At 40.2% G+C, this 21,482-nt stretch overlaps 1 protein-coding gene across 7 annotated transcripts in view; it reads right to left on the bottom strand.

Moving 5' to 3' along the window:
- Nucleotides 1-440: 440 nt before the first annotated feature.
- Nucleotides 441-21,482, bottom strand: part of LOC126194700 (focal adhesion kinase 1) — a 775,803-nt gene continuing 754,761 nt past the window's right edge. For all 7 annotated transcript variants that reach the window (XM_049932927.1, XM_049932928.1, XM_049932925.1 and 4 more), the window contains 3 exons: nucleotides 9,813-9,937; nucleotides 7,923-8,029; nucleotides 441-2,519 (listed from right to left, as the gene is read on the bottom strand). In XM_049932927.1, coding sequence (XP_049788884.1) covers nucleotides 2,342-2,519; nucleotides 7,923-8,029; nucleotides 9,813-9,937 — 410 coding nt within the window. In that variant the 3' untranslated portion in view covers nucleotides 441-2,341. The remainder of the gene's footprint in view (nucleotides 2,520-7,922; nucleotides 8,030-9,812; nucleotides 9,938-21,482) is intronic.

Below are 21,482 nucleotides of genomic sequence, written 5' to 3'. Positions count from 1 at the left end.
GCATGTAATATGTAAAACTCTCATACTCAGAATATGGTAAGAAACAGATGTGAAACAAAATGTGTGATTGGAAGGGTGAGGGAGGGAGGGGGGGGGGGGAGAGGGAGAGGGGGAGAGAGAGAGAGAGAGAGAGAGAGAGAGAGAGAGAGAGAGAGAGAGAGAGAGAGAGAGAAACAATATCTCCTCTCTCAACTCACAGTAACGTTACTGAACATATTCCTTTTTCAAAGAGTATTCAACTGATGTTATTTGAATTATGTGGGTAAGAACTGGAAAGTGAATGTGTAGTGCTGAAATATGCCTGGCAATTGCCTAAATTAGTGTTCATATTATTTTACAGATTTTGTTAAAACTGTTGCCTCAATTTTCATCGTATTGCTGATATAGTGACTGGACAAAGGTTGCTTTATAAAGAAAATCTCTCTGCAAAAGACAAACTGGTTTAATTTCTTTTTAAAACTCTGAAGATGACAAATGCACTCTTAATACAGTAGTAATAAAACAGAAATAATAATAATATGACAATAACAACAATGATAATGACATTGCTCATAAGGCAAGCATAGTTACCTATGACAGGTATAAATTATGAGTTATATCTCACAGGAAAGCACAATTCTGTGCTTGTCACACTGATATCAGGCACACACTCATTCAACACTGTGACTAGTTAAGTGGATGAGTTCAGCAACTGAGTACTGCTAAACAGATAATATACAAGTTTTTTTATCACTGTGAATAGGAGGAACAAAATTTACTGAGGCATATAAAATTTTGGCTACAGCAAATGAGGTTCAACAGTCTGGCTCTTAAGGGCTGAAGTAGTATCACCAGTTCACTGCATGCACAATAAGGCAGCAGGCAACTAAAGAACAAGAACAAAAAAATCACTATAAAAATCCAAACATACAAATACACATCTTTATGGTTACACTTCAACAAAGGATCCATGAAAACAAGCTACGATAATTTAGCTGAGTAACTGAAAAACGCAACACTTTTCTATCTCACGGCTTTGCTGAAAACTAATTTTCTACATCTGGTCATTTGTATTTTATGTATTGCCCTTAACACATGAATATGAATAGGAATACTGTTGCAAACACACTACTTTCAATAACATCTGAATTTCCACTAGCCTACTAAAGGCGAAAATGACAGCAGAAGTTTAGCCAGAGTCTGAAGTGTTGCATAGTTCAGAACTAAAGCACACACGGAATTCAAAAGTGCTACAGTCACACTCCACTGCCTTAACAACAGTATTCTGTACACACCAGATATATAGCTTGAGCAAATCAATTAAATAAAGACTGTACATAAAACTTTATATTGCAGCAACATTTTCTTGATAATAATATTTATGCTTGCTGTGTATAAAGGCAGAGTACAAATATTCTTATATGTGTACAATACATAAAAGCACTTAGCGATGCCACATACAAGAATATAAATAATCTTATTAAAGTAGACTTTCATTTGTAACATTCTCAACTGGCTAATCACGATAATTTATAAGATGCTACACTGTCACTGTTTGCTTCAGTATTTACACATACATGTGTAAAATAAGTCTGTTTTTCAAAAATTCCATTTACTCCTCATCATTACGTCCAAAATACACACAACATGAAAAACCACAGTGTTTACTGTCAAATTCATTAATTGAAAACTGAAGTGAAACTGAAACTCCTTTCTGATTGCAGAATGAAGTGAAAAAACAAATATTCACAATGCTGTCATTGATGATGATGATGATGATGATGACAATAACACACATGAGGAAACTGTTCACAATTTCCTTTATTTTTACTTAACAGTACCATTCTGTTCTGTCAAACTATTTTATCTATAAAAATAGAGCACCAAAGAATGAGATTTACACTGGCAGAAGTGTTGTGAATATTGATAAAAACAGTGCACAGTTTCTTAATCAAACTTATAAATTAATGTCCTTGGTACTTAAGATATTTTAAAGTAAAAAAAATGTAAAAATCAGATTACTGTTGGCAGTGGAGCATTTCCTGGTTTATATACCATACAAAAGATAGCAGTCTTCTTTTTAACCTCTGAAAAGCAAATGTTTGAGGATGATCTAATCTAGAATTACAGGATGATTCAGAGGAAAGCCAGACTATCATTAAAAACTGTTTTCTCTTGTTTTCCTCCACTCATATGAGCACACATCTGAGTCTTATACTGTTTCAACACAAACTGAATACAAGCAAGAATAAAGACTTAAAAAACTAAAGTTAAGGAATGTTGAGAAGAAAAGCCCACATCTCCAGAAGGAGCGACACCACGGAGGTGGACTCACAGCACAGGTGGTCGTGGCCTGCTTGCGCTAGCTGGTGGCGGGCGTGGGGGCAGGTGTGGGGGCTGCGGCAGAGGCAGCTCCCGTGTCGGGCGGTGCACCACGCATCAGGGCATCGACGTCTGGATGTCGCAGGCGCACGGCATCAATGACGTCGAGCAAGTTCTTGGCGTCCATTGCCAGCACGTGAGCTGCTGACAGCATACCCCTGAAAAACCACCCGCAGAATGACAATTTACAGCATTAAAAATACTAAACACATACATTTCTCCAAACCATATACGTAAGGTTAAGTGAATAGTACAGAGATTTGGTTCTCTCTTGCTACTTAAATATCACCAAATGGAAAGAGGATGTCTGTGTTTTTGTACTTCATACTTTATATGTTTAGAGCGGATCAGGATTTTTTTTCCATTCATATGAATGAAATGACATATGATTATGCTCTATAGTCTACTGGAAAACTATGCAGTTTCACCATTGTGATCTCTACTGTTTGCCAATCTTGCCAGAAATGAGATGATGTTCAAAAATAGTATGTGGAGGTACCGTACCGGTTTCAGCACTTACTTAGTTCACTGTGAGGCACTAATTAAAATTCTAAATTCAGATTGAAGAAACGCACATAGAGAATGTTTTGGGATCCCTCCGACATATATTGAACAACAACAGGCTATGCAGAGTTTTACTTTGTGACAAAAAATGCTATCTTACCCAAACACATGAGTGAGGCACATTGGTCACAGAACGCAACCTGTCCAGTCAATTCAAGGTAGTTTGCGGTTCTCCTTCAAAGTATCCAGTCTGCCTAAGAGGTTATTACTGTTTACATGTGAGGTTCTGGATCTAGCATGGATTGCTGACAGTTTGAGTTCATTGACATTATTTTGTATTACTTCAGGTGAAGGTTCACATCACATACACTTGGCATACCTAAAAGAATCAGATTCCTAACAGAAGGCACATACCCTATAGGATCTGCACTGCACTTTGACACATTTAAGAAACAAAGAATCTTCATCTATAGCACAGAAGGAGTGGAAATCATAAATTGTAACACTGGTTTTCGAGGCAGTCATGATACAAGGTTTAGCAGAACAACTTAAACCAACACACTTGATGCGGAAAGCTATGTGGGCATATATTACAAAACAGCTTGGAGGATACTGTATGAGTACTATCCATATGTGATGCAAGCACTATGGTAACCCAATTAGAAACTTTACATGGAATTTGTGAAGTGGTTTCTTCATCAGAATGCTAATAATTCTACCTGCCATACATATTTTATTCACAGATTAGATCTACTTCTGTTGTGCTATCCATTTTTTCAGTCAGCAGACAGTCACATCTGGTATAATAAGAACCAACTGTTAGATGTCAACTACAAAGGTTTTGTAATGACAAAAAGGTATTTTCATTACATCATTAGACAAATACTCTCAAGTTAGTTCGTTCAAATAACTGGTTATAATCAAGTGAGGTGTGCGTATACAACTTAAATTTTAAAAAAGTTTATTGTTATCTGTATTACTAAATGACTAACCCAGCTACAGATTGGCTTTTTAATGGCTTTCAGGGGTAACAAAAATTTTTATTTTTAATATTTCATACTGTTACTGACCAAATTTAAAATGCTGTCAAATTTTACTCATTAAGAGCAACAATCTTATGTTGAATGTTTAACACAATAAATTCAGTATTACAGCTATAACTTACGTATACATCTAGAGGCAGCCTAACACAGCGCACAAATTACTCAGACTATATTCATCCACTATTTGAGAATGAGAGCACTTGGTGACTGCTAACAAGCTTTACACATCATTTCAAACCTCTACAAAAAATTTTATAACAGACACCCCATACAAACTGATAAAGGAAAAAAGTTTATCACTTACTGTATTTTCACTGTTCACACAATTAAATTACAGCATCAGGCATGAGTGTCAATATATTACTTCTTTACTAAACTCCACCAGCATGGTAAACAAAATTAGGTACTGTTTTTCTGCGAGTGTTAGTTTGTGCTACAGAGTTTTTGCAGTGACAAGCTGCAGCCACATAATACGGCAGGGTCATTCCATGGTTATGGATGTAACAATTGTACAATTTAGATTGAAGTATTAACACAAAAATAAAAACAGATAAACCTGACTATGATACTACATACAGCAAAGGTTTGATGATACAAGCAGCATTGATTTGCCACTAAACAAAGGAAAAGGAATGTTACAGATGTAGCTTTTCATGGAATCAACTAGCAGAGTGTACAACACACGCCGGTCAGGAGTTTCCAGTGCACTGGACAAACAACCTCTGAGATCCGAAGGCTCCACAACAGTGATTAAGATTCCATGAAAGGGTTGATCTGTGTAAAAAGATTTTTAATAGATTATTACTGTCCAGGACTTCAGTCAAGTAAGATCTAACAACAGCTGAATAAATTTGTCTGGTTTTCACTAAACTCTTATTTCATGTAAGGTCATGTTCAGAAAAAACAGAACTTCTTGAATGACTAGAGATAGGATGTTCATATTCAAAGGACATGTACATTAGTATGTTCTGCAGAAATGATCAATATTTGAACCAAGTCAGTCCACAAATTCTCTCAAGTTAACTCATTCAAATAACTGTTTATAATCGAGTCAGGTGTGCGTAAACAGTGTCATTCGGATGAGGTGTCAATCTTCTCAGGGAGGGGGGTTCTGGGTGGTGTAACCTGACCTATCTTGTCATGCTCTATGGCCTCCCACGAATCGATATGACGCCCAGTAAAATGTGGCTGCGGCTCTCGTTTTTGCTATAAACCAAAGGTAATGGATTGGTGTGAGTTGAGCAGATGTGCAGGAAGCCGCACAGACATATGCGCAAACCACACCTTCAAATCAGTGAGTCTGATTGCATCACCCAGATCCCCCCCCCCCCTACCCCAGTAGATCGATGCCTCGTCCGAATGACATTTCAGGACAGATCTGCACCCTCCTCGGCTCTGGCACAACAGTGGAACAGTGTAACCCATCATACACTATCAGCGGTGACAGTCCATCACTGTTTATAATGGAACGTGTTATGTGCATGTTGACCATTTCTCCGCTTGCCCTCAATGAATGTGCAGAAACATGGTAGATAGCAATGGTGTACGGAATGACATTACTTGGGATAAGAATGGCATCAGATAATGTTTTTGGACAAATCCTGGTTTGTTTGTTTGAAATTTTTTTTTGGTTCGTCACAGACAGGGAGAGCACTACAGCGACTGCATTCTCAAAAGACATACATTGCCAGCTGAAGGCCTTGTGGTGTGGGGTGCTACTGGGTACAACCACATGCATGTCCAGGCCACTGTGACCAGTGTGACCTACGTGAATGGCATTCTGCAACTCGTAGCCTGCACAACACCCCAGACATCATTTTTCAGCAAGGTAATGCACGACCACATGCTGTTGCATGAACACGTGCCTCCCTGGTCTCAAAGGATGTCAGCCTTTTGCCCTCGGCTGCCAGATCACCAGACTTGTTGTCAATTGCAAATGTATGGGATACGGTGAAATGACAGATGCAGTGCTGCGACCCAATGTCGACCACCACAGATGAACTTTGTAACTAGGTCAGTGCAGCATGAATGGTTACACCACAGGATGCCATTCACACTTTATAAGTGTCTATGCCATCACACGTGGAATAACTTATGATGGCCATGGCGGACTCTGTGCCTACTAGGCAACAGCACACATGCTGAACCGACGTGACTGAAATGCTAACCGTTACTGCAGAATACATTAATGTTCATGTCTTGTGAATATGAACATCCTATCTCTATTCATTGAAGGTGTTCTGTTTTTTTCTCCTCTGAACATGAGTGTAGTTTGATGTGCCACCAGATATTTACTTAATCAAGATATAAAAAAAAAAGAATCAGTAACAATGGGCAGAGTACTGTCAGCTTTCCAAGAACATTTGGCCAGTAATGTTTAGTAATCACCACATATGACATGTTCTTCTAGCAGCATACTAAACTGGAACAATTTAACATCAGTTTCTGAATACTGCAATTATGGAATTGCTTGACCTCGTACCACCTGCTGGGTACACCGAACTCAAATTTTTGTGTTGGCATATGAGCACAGTTAACTGTAGACTTTGGAATTTGGATATTTCAAGCAGAACTTTTTATTTGGTCTGCCTTATTTCTACGCGATTTAATTTTCTTTTTCCCCGTACTTGAGGCACATTAAGAGTCCAGTGTAAACTGCTCCTGCCTTCACCAGGGCTCAGTTGACTGCCAAAATCAGTGGTTGATTTCACGACACGGAACAGAATTATCCATGTTCAGCATACTTGAGCAAAATGGTCAATTCCGGACAAGAACTGAGCTTATATGAGACTCTCAGAACCTTAAGGGCATTTTGAATGCATAAACACAACGACACGTTCAAAATAACTCGTTCCTTAGCAAAAGACTTTTTTCTGTGTGTTTTGGTTGTAAACATATTACTTACATCATAATGTGCTCCCATAACAACATGGGATGTCACTCCAAATGCCAATTCATTACAGAACACATAACATTCATGCATACAGACAATTTTCCAACTGTGTGCTGCTTACATCCCACAAGTTACATGAGAGCGATGATATTCAGTTATTTAACACTGTTCTCTGAAATATATTCATAAATTGTGCTGTGGCCCACAAACAAAATGTGCTAGGCTACATACGTCATCTGGCCATAGATACTTAACGCTACCTGTGCTGAGCCAGGCCGGGTTGCTAGTTGTCTAATATATTTAAATTAATTTAGGAAGTGTTTTCTGAAGAAAGTTGTAAGAAGTGTAGCCTTGTACAGATGTGAAATGTAGACAATAAGCAGTTCAGGCAAAAAGAAACAGAAGCTTTTGATATCTGATGCTACAGAAGAATGGCTAAGATTACATGGGTAGATCGAGTAACTAATGTGGAGGTACTGAATCGAGTAGGAGAAAAAAGGAATTTATGGCACAACAATTGGTTAGTAGGGCACATCCTGAGGCATCAAGGAATCATCACCTTGTTAATGGAGGGAGGGAGGGAGAGAGAGAGAGAGAGAGAGAGAGAGAGAGAGAGAGAGAGTGTGTGTGTGTGTGTGTGTGTGTGTGTGTGTGTGAAAGGCGAGTGAGGGTGGGGTGGGGGAGGGAGGCTTTTATAGATGGAGGGAGGGAGGGAGGGAGGGAGAGAGAGAGAGAGAGAGAGTGTGTGTGTGTGTGTGTGTGTGTGTGTGTGTGTGTGTGTGTGTGTGTGTGTGCGTGTGTGTGTGTGTGTGTGAAAGGCGAGTGAGGGTGCGGGGGGGGGGGGGGGAGGCTTTTATAGAAGGATATTAAGGTTTGACTACAGTAAACAGGTTCAAATGCATGAAGGTTGCAGTAGTTATTTGGAGATGAAGGGACTTGCTTATAACACAGGATCAAGATAGACTAGTGTGGAAAGTTGCGCTAAACCAGGCTTTGGATTATAGACAACAACAACAACTACTACTACTACTACTACTACTCCTGCTGCTGCTGCTGCTGCTGCTGTATAGAAGAATGTAAGAAGGCAAAAACACTCATGAGAAACAGTCATCAACACTTACCTACGGTACTCGGCATCGAGCGTAGTAGCACTGTAGTTCTGTGCCAGCCGCATCGCACTCACCAGCTCACCCATGTCCTTGCTCAATACCTTATGCGCCATCTCGACCTTAAAAAAAAAAAACACCTCAGTATAATACTACTGGGTTCAAAAAATACAACTTCTGCAGAAATCATTATAAGCACAATGGCAAAAATGTTTCTTCACACAGTCAAAACCATCTACGAAATACAAAATGTGATAATCCATTACCCCAACAGAAGGAAAAAATTAAAAGTTTGTGCCATGCTGTGTGGACATAAGAAGATTTGTAAGCACTGCTGGAATTCTACACTACATAAACAAATGCTCCCCATCCAACACCTACCAGCTGTAGCTCATAAATAAACAATTCGAAGAACTGATGAAAACAGGGACATGTGAGACATCCAAAAGTGTAAGAGATGATAATATAGATAGCCAACTTCCTTTTACTTTGGGCATTTAGGCAAATGACTCTCAGAAATTTAGCATCAATTCTGGTCTCATTTATTTGCCTGTGGACAGCTAAACATCTCAACTGTATGGTGGTTGGTCACCTTTACTCCTTCCATCATCAGCAAACATGTTTTGTCTTCCGTTTGGTACCTCCTATTGGCATTACCACTAACATATCGTTAGAATGAATGGTAACAGATGACATGCAGAAGTAGTACCCAATATTCAATTGGTAAGCACATTATTCACCACTACATTATACACTTCCAGTAAATATTTCTTAGTTATAATCATTATGACCTATCCTCTCAAAACCAGAGTTTTTTAATTATAAAAATGAATACTGGTTTCTTAGTGAATACAGTGATCAACACAACAAGCCCATCAGTTAAGATATCCTGATACATCTAGAGAGAACATGATATCTGGGGCAATTTGGTAGTACAACTGTTCAAAAATCATGTTGAAAGATTTTGAATACACAGTAATGAGCTTGATAGTGAACATGTATACAAATGGATATAGTGTGCAATGAGTATCAATGTCCATTTTAAATGTAATGTCCATCATGTTCCCTTGACTTGAATCCTACCTCAATGACTTTACCAGATTTGTATTATGTTCTTCTTTACATTAACATCACATACTCATAACCAATCTCAATGAAGTGTTACTATGCTACTGTAAAGCAGTGTTTTCCCCGAGTGCACACTCTTTTAAGGACAGTAATAACACTTTCTTTATTTCTGAACTGTTCCATGAGTACAAAAGCTGCCCTCTCATACTTGGACAAGAGTTTCATAGAACATACTTCAATATATTATATTTGAAAGAATATCCTATTATGAATAACATCAATAAGGGTCAAGATTAACCTTACACAACATGTGATATTTCATCAAATACCCCAACGCTTTGAGAAAAAATGAAAGATTAGAAATTATGATCCCACCATCACCAGAAAGTTGATACCAAAAGCAACGCTAGACTAGCTAAATAAAGGTAAGAAAGGAAGTGGACAGGGCTTTTGAAATTTCATACCAAAAGGTGTCCAATGTGATTTTTGAAAACAATGGAAAATGTGAATTGTGATGGCTAAACTGGGTTTGAATGCCAATCCTCCAATGCAAATCTCTGAGGCACAAGGTTTGTTTTTTTATTAAGCCTTCTACTCAAATTTCATCAGCCACCAGGATTTCATTTTTAATATTTCCTTTTCCTTCATTCCTCACTTTCTCCCACATTACTCTGCTCTATCTCTCTCCATTTAACTGTCTTCAGGTTCCAAAGGAATCATTCAGTCCGACACTTTGGTTTCCCAAGGATTTTTGAGTTCAGCTCCTGTGCCCTTTATCTGTGTCTTACAAGGCTATTAGCCTTTTACATAATCTCCTCAAATTTATGGACCTCTTACCTCACGATGAGCAGAGACGGGGAAATGTGGCACGAGCACATCCACACTGGCCAGGAGCGCCCTCAGCTCAATGCCCACCTTCTTCACCAGCTCGAGGTACTGGTCAGCCCGGCTGTTCTGCACACCTGCAACACAAAGATGACAGGACTCTTATCAGGATATATGTCAGAAAACACAAATGACATGGAGATCAATCTAATTTTACAGTAATATAGGCTATAACCAGCTTTAAAATTTTTATGAAATTTTCAGATTCACACACTATAACCTCCATGTGGTTTATATGGTACCTATGATCAGATAGCAACATTTAGTCTTTTCAAGCACCACATTATCATGTTTGTACTCCACAATGATCTTCCAATGGTACACATTATTGTGAATGAAACTAAAAACTGCAGTGGAAAAATTTTAGCCCTATAATATATGCTCACTTCGAATTAGATGCCTACCACTGAAGCTCATTCAGTAAAATGTAAATGTCTTGTGACTAGGGCCTCCCATCGGGTATACAGTTCGTCGGGTGCAAGTCTTTCGATTTGACGTCACTTTGGCGACTTGCGCGTTGATGGGGATGAAATGATTTTGATGAGGACAACACAACACCAAGTCCCTGAGCAGAGAAAATCTCCGCCCCAGCCGGGAATCAAACCTAGGACCTTAGGATTGACATTCTGTCATGCTGACCACTCAGCTACCAGGGGTGGACAGCTCATTCAGTGAAAAGTTTACACATAACGAACAACATGCAATTTGTTGGACAGTTGGCTAAATGTGAATACTGATGCAGATACTCTTTAGACAGTTAGAACTACATGACATGGAATGCAAAAACTTTTATGTAATTGTGATGTCAGTGTCTCAATCAGATTTATGAATATTTTGAGATTAATAGATACTGCTTATGGGCTTCACTTTAATGCATTAGGGAACTCTCTCTCTCTCTCTCTCTCTCTCTCTCTCTCTCTCTCTCTCTCTCCCCCTCCCCCCCCCCCTCCTCCTCCTCCTCATTTTCATAAAAAAACTGGTTACATCCCAATGATACAAAATTACTGGTAACCTCAATAGCAAGACTTAAAGTAGTGAGGCACTGTAGCAGGGAGTCATCCACACATGGTTGTACTGTTATTTTTGCGAAAGAGGAGGCAAATTTCATTGAGGATTTAACTTCATAATCACTGACATATATGCAGCACCAAGCGATAATATGTCTATTTTTGTGCTGCACAGACTCAGCCCGTTACATATTAAGACAAAGCATTTTGGCAACTACCATTGTTTTTACAAAAGACAGTAATAGTATAGATGCTTTAATAACCATGACAAAAGTTTTTAATCCATTCCCACAATACATTTTCCACCAATTTCAACAGCAGAAACAAATTCCACAACTGACGACATATCTGTCTGAGGTACAAACTATGCCTTCACTAGCAATATTCTGAGCTTTGACCACAAAGCACAGTTACTATGCAAAGAGATGGAAAAAGCAGTAAAAGCTGCAAAAAAGAATGAGTAACAAAAGTCATTAAAATTTCCAGTGGAAAAAACAGATCTCTGCAGTACTCTTGTAACGGACACACAGTTTCCAAGAATTTGCTGACTATTCTAAAAATAAAAGAATATAACATTTCAATTGGATCATGTCATGAAATCCTGACACAGCGTCTTGGAATGCATCATGTTGTCACCAAGTTTGTCCCACAGCTCATGAGTCAAGACCAGAATGTCTTTCACCTCGCAATCTGTGAAGAGCTTTTGGATCGCGCAAATGAGAATGAGATGTTCCTTAAGAGAATCACAACTGGTCATGGGACGTGGGTCTACGGTTATGACGTTGAAACCAAGTTTCAATCTTCACAAAAGGGTCTGGAAAGGTTCTCCAATATCAGAAAAAGCTCAGACCAGAAAAATCTCATCAGGTCAGGTTGGATGTCAAAGCCATGCTGAAAGTTATCTTTGACTTTGAAGGATTAGTTCATCATGAATTCATACCACAAGAACAAACTGTTACTTAATGGTACTATCGGGACGTGCTGCATTCACTTAATGCACCAACTACGATTTGCCCCTTTTGTTTGTTCTGTCTGTATGCCATAGCAACGACCATGTGTTGATGTCATAAAGTAAGAGAAGTTTTTTGTCCTGGGAAAATTATACTATATTTGACCAGTGAAAGGCTCTGCATCATAGGAATACTGTGCATACATGGATGTGATAATCCAAGATTCCTGTCCATGCATAATTTCTGCTGTGGCTTTATGGTGGTGGTTAGTGTTTAACGTCCCGTCGACAACGAGGTCATTAGAGACGGAGCGCAAGCTCTGGTTAGGGAAGGATTGGGAAGGAAATCGGCCGTGCCCTTTCAAAGGAACCATCCCGGCATTTGCCTGAAACGATTTAGGGAAATCACGGAAAACCTAAATCAGGATGGCCGGAGACGGGATTGAACCGTCGTCCTCCCGAATGCGAGTCCAGTGTGCTAACCACTGCGCCACCTCGCTCGGTGCTGTGGCTTTATGTTCAGAACAGAGTTGTGTTATTCTTGTAACTGTGTAATTCACATTTGTTATTAAAATAGCAGCCTTGGCATCTTGGGTCCCAGTAATTGTTGTGAGATGTTTGGGAAGGCCTGAATATCTGTCTGCACCTTGTTCAGGAGTCTACCCATTTCAACACCAACTGAAGTGCTCCTATTGCAGTTTAATTGTGTGATCTTCACAGCTGGTATTTAGTAATGGAAAAGCACTTGTGTGTTGTCTATTTAGGGCTGAAATAAATGCACCCATGAGCTCTAATGAAATCTTTATAAACTTTATCAAGGTTTAAGCCCCCTGCTCTGAACACCTGTAAGCCCCCTGCTCTTCATACACCTGCTGCCCCTAAGAGTCTGCAGATCTCAAAATGTTCATTCTGTCTGCCTGGTCCATTGTCAGGAAATATACCCCCCCCTCCCCCCTCGGGAAATTGAAGCATATCACGTGGCACAGACCAGTCTGAAAAATATCCATAAATTATCCTCAAGATCATCACAATCAATTACATTGTCAATGCACAGTTTGGGGCTTCTGCCTGTGTCCTGTGACATATATATCTTGACATTCGCATTCCCATATTAGTGTACACTGGGAATTGTTTGTGGATGAAGTATTTGTAACCATATTATTCGTTAAATTGACTGTAAGAATATTATGAAAAGGATAGCTGCTACTCAACACATAGTGGAGATGCTGAGTCGCAGATAGGTACATCAAAAAGACCGTCAAACAACGCTTTCAGTCAAACAGGCCTTCATCAGAAAAGATAACACACACACACACACACACACACACACACACACACACACAAATGCAACTGATGCACACGTGACCACAGTCTCTGGCTGGCATGGCCAAACATTCAAGCGTCGGCAGCTAGAGACTGTGGCCATTGGTGCACGAGTTGCCTATTCTAATGAAGGCCTGTTTGGCCAAAAGCTTTGTTTGACATTCTTTTTGTTTTGCCTATCTGTGATCAGCATTTTTGTTACGTGTTGAGTAGCAACTATTCTTTTCATATTGTAATTATTCCATCCTTGATTTTCCGTTGTTAGACTGATTGCATTTTGCTTTGGGCTTTCGATGTCCACGTTACTGGACTACTATTTGTCATGGTTATTTGGCAACTCAGTCTTTTCTTTGTGGTTATTTCTTTGTTTGCCTGTTCTGTGCATCCTGCTAGCATACGAAAATTGTATGGGTTCTATGTATAGTTTGCATTTGCTAGAGTCATATTCTGGCTCATATTCTGGCTGTAATTTTAACAATGTGTTTTGACCTAATGAACTATTTGCTAGTCTTGATCTTTTTGTGTTTCTTGTACTGGTGTGTCAATATGTCTCCTGTTTCTTGTTTCTCGGTTCATGATATGAATGCGTGCAGGTACCACTGATGTGCCCTAGGGTATGCATTCACGATGTTTTTTTAATTTTTTTATTACATTCTCCACTATACTGGTGGAAAATGCCCTCCACTCGTACAAGTCTGATCTGAAGACTGCCCACTGGAACATGTCTTTTATCTGCCTAGTTTTCTGGTAGTCAATGTAGCCCGTACACAGGTCATCAACATGATCAGTGATGATTAAATAGCTTTGATGTATTATGCCACATATCTGCAGCAATGGAAGATAATCCGTTTCCTGATATGTTAATTATGCTATACCTGTCTGTTGTCACCAAATAAAACAAGCCGCCAATCTCTTGTTCTAGCCGATGGAGACTTATGTTTGTGCCTGCAAATATTATTTATTTGCAAATCCATATCTGTGTTTAAAGAAGGGGTTAATGTCTGACCATTGTATTTGTATTACACTTTTGTGAAAATCATCAGTGATGTCAAATTTATTGCACTCTATTTGCCTTTTGTGCAACTGCTTGTAAGTGGAGCAAATGGGTCCCTCTGCTTTTGCATATATCCTGTTTCTACATTTCCATGGTATGCATCCAACTGTGACTTCCTCTCGGCATTCTGATTTCTTGTGGCATGGTTTGGCACAATTTTCATGGATTTATTCTTTATTGCAGAATTTTGGTGGATGACCTAGGCCCAAGAAATTGAAAAATTTTGAACAGCTACAAGGTCTTTAAGGTATAAGGACTTGAAGTGAATATAGACTCTTTGCCTTTGCAGCAGCGAAAGGCAAACCCTTGGTGTGACTTCATGGATATTATTATCTGTTTGTTTACGCTTTGGGCCTATTTTGAACTTTATTTTTAACTTCCTCATAGAAATCTTCCTCATATTGTTCCTCCAGGAAGTTATGATCAGTTAAGAGTAGTTGCGATCTGGTACACTACAAGGAGAGGGTTAGAATGTATTTGGTTCTTCACATCTCATGTCTTTTAAGTGGACTTATTTTCTAGGAGTTTTCTTTTATCTGCTTGTGCTTCTGTTTTATTTATTTATTTATCTCCTTCTTGTCAGTGTTTTACACATGTTCCTACCGTCACTGTGGAGAACCTCCTCATTTCTTGATGAAAAGCTCTTGGGTTTCCAGGCGGGTGGCAGTGTTAATGTGCCGTGACATTCTTTAGAGTGTCATACTTCTCATCTTATGGCAAAGTATCGAGATACTGCAGATGTCATTACGTTTATATTAGTGATTTTCCCCCTTTACTGAGCTGTGTGCAGCTGGGTACTGACCAGCCAGTGCGAGGGGAGGGAGTGAGGTGTACCAAGACACTGCTCAAATCTCTGTCTGGCAATTTCAGATGTGTCTTGCATGCTGGACAGTGCTTGGCAAACTATCATGATATTGCCACTAACATGGCCAATACCATCCAGCATCCAAGCTACATCAGGAATGCCCTGAGGTTTGGGCACCGGCACACCTGTTTCCCCCACCACTACATTCTCATCACCCTTCCTGCCCATTGGCTGGACGATAACCAGGCACCTGCAGCCAGGCGGAATAGCGAAATGCTATTACAAGTATTGCAACATTCACAATATCTTGACAGTTTGCCAGAAGATGATGAGTACGACACTCTTTGAAACATCACGGCATTTTAAAACTGCCACTCAGCTGCAAACCTGAAAATGCTGAATAAATCCACCTTCAAACAAATGGCACCTCTAAGTGGAGATGTTCTGCAGCTTCAAACAGCTGAAGAAAGATTACAGCAGGATACTGCAACTTCTCAGCACATCAGCTTGCCTTCAATAGTGTCAAAATGAGAACATACTACCACGGTCCATGGAATTTTGATACCCAGTGAAATCGAAGAAGACGACCAAATATTACAACAAATTGGCAAGGACATAGTGAGGGAACGTATTCGCTCCACATTAAGAGCTGGGCAAGAATGTGCATACCCTGTTCTCCAACCAACTACATATGGCAAGGGCACTATGAGTACATATTTGGGAATGACTGGTGGACTGCAGCTCTTATGCCAATAGTAAAGTACAGAAATGATATGCTGCCATGAAACTGCTTGGAAAATCTGACAGACTGTCTGGAGCTCAGATAATTAACAAGGAACTGAATAACCCCAGAGGCATGGCAAATTTGACAGAGAAATTACTAGATTCAGTTACAACTTCAGCCCTCACAAAAAGGCTGAATTCACACCCTTCCTGAGGACCATACCTAAATAAGACATTATTAGTGGTGTGGAGGAAGCAATAGAGATCTGACAAGGGAAACCTGCAGCGTCATTGACAAGCCCTGACTTCCGAAACTGAACATGATTGCACTGGAATGGGAGGCTCTCCAATCACTGAGAGATGATGCCGACATTATGGGCCTTCCAGCAGACGATGGGAATGCAACAATGTTGATACACAACAATGATTACCAGTATAAAATTGGCTTGGTGCTAAAGGGCACAGTCTAGAAGAAGCTCAAGAAGAATCCAACCTTGACAATGACCAGGAAAACTGTGCTACTGTTGAAGAGCTCAATTCTACCACAGGACTTCCCAAAATATGCTTGTGGAACACTGCAATCATTATGCGAAGAACTTGGCTGATTTTGTGAAAGTACTTAAGGACATGTGTCTATAAAGGGACGATCTGCTCATGAACTTTGATGTTACACTACTCTTCACAATAGTAGCTCTTCAGACTCCTTGATATTCCTTGACATAACAATGTCAAAGATTTGGAGTTTCTCAGCATACAACCCAGGACACTTTTTTTTGTTTTTATTATTATTATTATTATTATTATTATTATTATGCGAGTGACCTCTTTCAACAGATGAGCCCCCAACACTGTGTTCTATTTGCTGACATATTAGTTTATTTCTCTCTGGATCTAGGCTAGAAGGTTTGCAGTTAACAGCAGAAAACTCTATGCCAATAAATCCAGAGTAGTGCAACATACATAAACTAATCATAAATGCTGGGAAAACTGAAAATATCAGCTTTATCTTAACTCATCATCTGATCAAAAATGTATTTGAGCAAGATTAAAAGAGAAAATTGTAGAATATGTTACTGCTACAAAATCTGAGGGGTATGGATTCTGCAAGAAACACACACATGCAATTTGTCAAAGAAACTCTCATCTCATTGAAGAATACCACATATGTATGAGGAGCACTACAAGTCTGTTGCAATGCCAACACTCAATCTGAGCTCTGTGACAACAGCTGTTACCGACAATAGCATCTGTAATGCGGTGTGGCATTCCAGACTGTGGATCACCAGCCAACTACATCTGTCCTTCCCTGAAACATCTGTACCATGCCTTGAGCTTTGCAATGGACATGCCAGTGCTCTCTGTACACTTGTGCCACTCTTCAATGAATATTTGTTTCCCTCATTCCTTCCACTGTCAGGTATTGCACTACACACCTTTGCTCTTCTTTTGAAGCCTCCATTTCACCTTTTCAGCATGACTGGGTGCAGTGGATGGCCAACGCATATACACGGTGTTACAAAAAGGTACGGCCAAACTTTCAGGAAACATTCCTCACACACAAATAAAGAAAAGATGTTATGTGGACAAGTGTCCAGAAACGCTTAATTTCCATGTTAGAGCTCATTTTAGTTTCGTCAGTATGTACTGTACTTCCTCGATTCACCGCCAGTTGGCCCAACTGAAGGAAGGTAATGTTGACTTCGGTGCTTGTGTTGACATGCGACTCATTGCTCTACAGTACTAGCATCAAGCACATCAGTATCTAGCATCAACAGGTTAGTGTTCATCACGAACGTGGTTTTGCGGTAAGTGCAATGTTTGCAAATGCGGAGTTGGCAGATGCCCATTTGATGTATGGATTAGCACGGGGCAATAGCCGTGGCGCAGTATGTTTGTATCGAGACAGATTTCCAGAACAAAGGTGTCCTGACAGGAAGACGTTCGAATCAATTGATCGGCGTCTTAGGGAGCACGGAACATTCCAGTCTATGACTCGCAACTGGGGAAGACCTAGAATGACGAGAACACCTGCAGTGAATGAGGCAATTCTTCGTGCAGTTGACGATAACCCTAATGTCAGCATCATAGAAGTTGCTGCTGTACAAGGTAACGTTGACCACGTCACTGTATGGAGAGTGCTACGGGAGAACCAGTTGTTTCCGTACCATGTACAGCGTGTGCAGGCACTATCAGCAGCTGATTGGCCTCCACGGGTACACTTCTGCGAATGGTTCATCCAACAATGTGTCAATCCTCATTTCAGTGCAAATGTTCTCTTTACGGATGAGGCTTCATTCCAGCGTGATCAAATTGTAAATTTTCACAGTCAATACGTGTGGGCTGACAAGAATCCGCACACAATTGTGCAATCACGTCATCAACACAGATTTTCTGTGAATGTTTGGGCAGGCATTGTTGGTGATGTCTTGATTGGCCCCATGTTCTTCCACCTAAGCTCAATGGAGCACATTATCATGATTTCATATGGGATACTCTACCTGTGCTGCTAGAACATGTGCCTTTACAAGTACGACACAACATGTGTTTCATGCACGATGGAGCTCCTGCACATTTCAGTTGAAGTGTTCGTACGCTTCTCAACAACAGATTCGGTGACCGATGGATTGGTAGAGGCGGACCAATTCCATGGCCTCCACGCTCTCCTGACCTCAACCCTCTTGACTTTCATTTATGGGGGCATTTGAAAGCTCTTGTCTACGCAACCCCGGTACCAAATGTAGAGACTCTTCGTGCTCGTATTGTAGACGGCTGTGATACAATACGCCATTCTCCAGGGCTGCATCAGCACATCAGGGATTCCATGCGATGGAGGGTGGATGCATGTATCCTCACTAACAGAGGACATTTTGAACATTTCCTGTAACGAAGTGTTTGAAGTCACGCTGGTACATTCTGTTGCTGTGTGTTTCCATTCCATGAGTAATGTGATTTGAAGAGAAGTAATAAAATGAGCTCTAACATGGAAAGTAAGCATTTCCGGACACATGTGCACATAACATATTTTCTTTCTTTGTGTGTGAGGAATGTTTCCTGAAAGTTTGGCCGTACCTTTTTGTAACACCCTGTATGTGCTTGCTCTGTCATCATGTGGGTGTGCGCCTGTATCCCTTTAGCAGTGAGTATGGGACCTCAGTGCTCTTATAGAGAATGCACCTTCTTCCAGAGGCTATGACACTACAATTCTTCCAAAGTTTTCATTTGACAGCCTTCAGCTTGTTTTGTTTCGAATGCACTTTATAGATGTAAAATGATGACAGCTACATTAAGAGCTTTTGACTTATCTGTGGTGGCCTGATGTGTTTGCTCGGCTGTGGGGGCTCCAGACGCCCAGATGCCTCTACAACAGTCTACTGGACTACTGTAAAGGGTGTACTGTAGAGTAGCCAGTAGGAAAGCACAAAGTTATGAAAAAGATCACAAAATGTTGCCCACAAAAGTCAATATGTGGCCCCATTTTTGGGGGTATAATGATTGAGCCTCTCTTGAAACAACACTACGCAGATGAGTCTTAGCCTATGCTGGTGATGTCATGGAGGTGCTGTGCAAGTACTCCAGGGCTACATTAGAACAAAAAGCAAGTTGTGTTCACACACAATTGAAACTGTGGTATGCTACAAAAAAATTAGCTATAGGTGCTCATAAAGCAACATATCTTTCAGTGACAAGACCCCCCGCCCCCCTCCCTCCCCAAACAAAATTGATGGAACTCCCATTTGGCACAACAGTGCAACAAGATATTTATGGGTTTAAATAGATGAGAAGAGAAACTTTCTTGTGCATGTCAAAGATGCAACTCGGGAGCACAAAATACAATGCACAAGATTTTTCAATTGGATAGATACAAAATCTACTCACCAAGCAGCGGCAGAACATACAGATAAAAGACTGTCGTAATCGGTGATCTTTTGGAGCCAGTGGCTCCTTCTTCAGGCAGAAGGGTTGAAGGGGAAGGAATATGGGTGAAGGGAAAGGACTGGAGAGGTCTAGGAAAAGGGGTAGATTTAGGGAAAGTCACCCAGAACCGTGGGTCAGAACCTTCTTGCCAGTTTGCTGTCATCTGTCTTGTTCAAACTGTCGTCCATTTTCTACTTTATGTGTTAATTCATTCATTTATTTATCTGTTTCATCAAGATTAATCAACACTTTGCCCCTACATCTTTTCTAATATTGATTTCTGTGCCAGTAGACAGGTTCATTTTTATTTGCATGCAACAATTCCATTGTTATTTACAAATTTGCATACAACAATTTACGGTTCATTACACTGCATGGCCTTCTCTCGATTGTCTTTTGCCAATTTATTCACAAATTTGACAGCTATTTTCTTTTCCACCATCCACTTATCTTGTTTATACATAATTTTTTAAAATTTTTGTGCATTTGTTTTTGACAAACCACTCTGATCGACTTTTATTGCCATCTCTTACATCACTTTAATTGCCAAGCTAAGTAGTTTATATTTTCTCCAATGACTTTTGCTTTCTATTTGCCCAGTTTCTAAAATTTTGTCTGTTTTCATGACTTTCCCAATCCAATTTTTTCCTTTTATCATTTTTCGTATCATACGAGTCTTTCCTTCTCATCCCGTATGATAAGTCTCCCCTGACCCGCAGTTCTGGGTGACTTTCTTGAAATATACCCCTTTTCCTAGACCTCTCCAGTCCTTTTCCTTCTCCCTTCTTCCTTCCCCTTCAACCCTTCTGCCTTAAGAAGTAGCCACTGGCTCCGAAACCTTGCCAATTACAACATTCTTTTATGCGTGTGTTCTGCAGCCGCTTGGTGAGTAGATTTTTTATCTATCCAATTAAATAATTTTGTCAATGCAAAAGATTTGTCACACAGGAAATGTCCATTATAAACCCCAACTGCATGCTGTGAGGGCATATCTCAATGCAATCCTTGCATGAATAGTTGTATCTGTAGCAAGTGCGAGGGCCTATAAACTTTGCTATCAGTGTTACACTGTAATCCTCAGGCAGGTGCAGAGAAAGGTGCTTCTACAGGTAAGTGGGGTATCTGGCACAAACACCACACAGGTGTTAGCAGCAATTCTGGTAATTTTTTCATTAGATATCACTATGAGATACCAAGCAGTGCATAACTGGCTATGAATAGGACACAATGACAATGTGTATATAATTACTTGGATTAAAGCAATTAATAAATTCAAGTTGAAGACTTAGAGAAATGAGGAATGGCAGCATAATTGGGATTCTATAGATACTGGCCATGGGGTACGCAATTACATCCCAAGCATTAGGTCAGGCTCAGGATGTGGCACGTCAGTCCCAGCAGGGGTATGACTCACTTTATTACAGGCCACGGCCCATATCCCAGCTATATACACAGAACTCAAAGGCAAGCAACAGGCCTGTGTGCTGTGGCAATGAAGGCACCCTGGAGCACATCATTCTCCAGTGTCACAATCTGGACATAGACAGGGCATACATCAACAGTTACAAAAGGGTAGAGGACAAATGAAAGCTGTAGACTTGTGGAATCTAGTAGACAATGCAGCAAATAAAATATCAATGCTTGAGATGAAAAAATATCATCAAAATCATGGCACATAAAATGTGGGAGATAAAAGACTTGGTGTGGCAATATGTGGGGAAGGGTGATGAGGAGAAAATTGCACAGAAATGCAGACAAACAAAGCAACTGCAGCTGGCAGCAGCAATAACATGAGAACAAGAAGAAGAAGAAGAAGAAGAAGAAGAGGAGGAGGAGGAGGAGGAGG

This window comes from Schistocerca nitens, chromosome 7 (assembly GCF_023898315.1).
Source record: "Schistocerca nitens isolate TAMUIC-IGC-003100 chromosome 7, iqSchNite1.1, whole genome shotgun sequence".
Taxonomy (NCBI): Eukaryota; Metazoa; Arthropoda; class Insecta; order Orthoptera; family Acrididae; genus Schistocerca; species Schistocerca nitens.
Note: the sequence above shows the minus strand (reverse complement) of the source record. Positions and strands in the feature narration are given on the sequence as shown.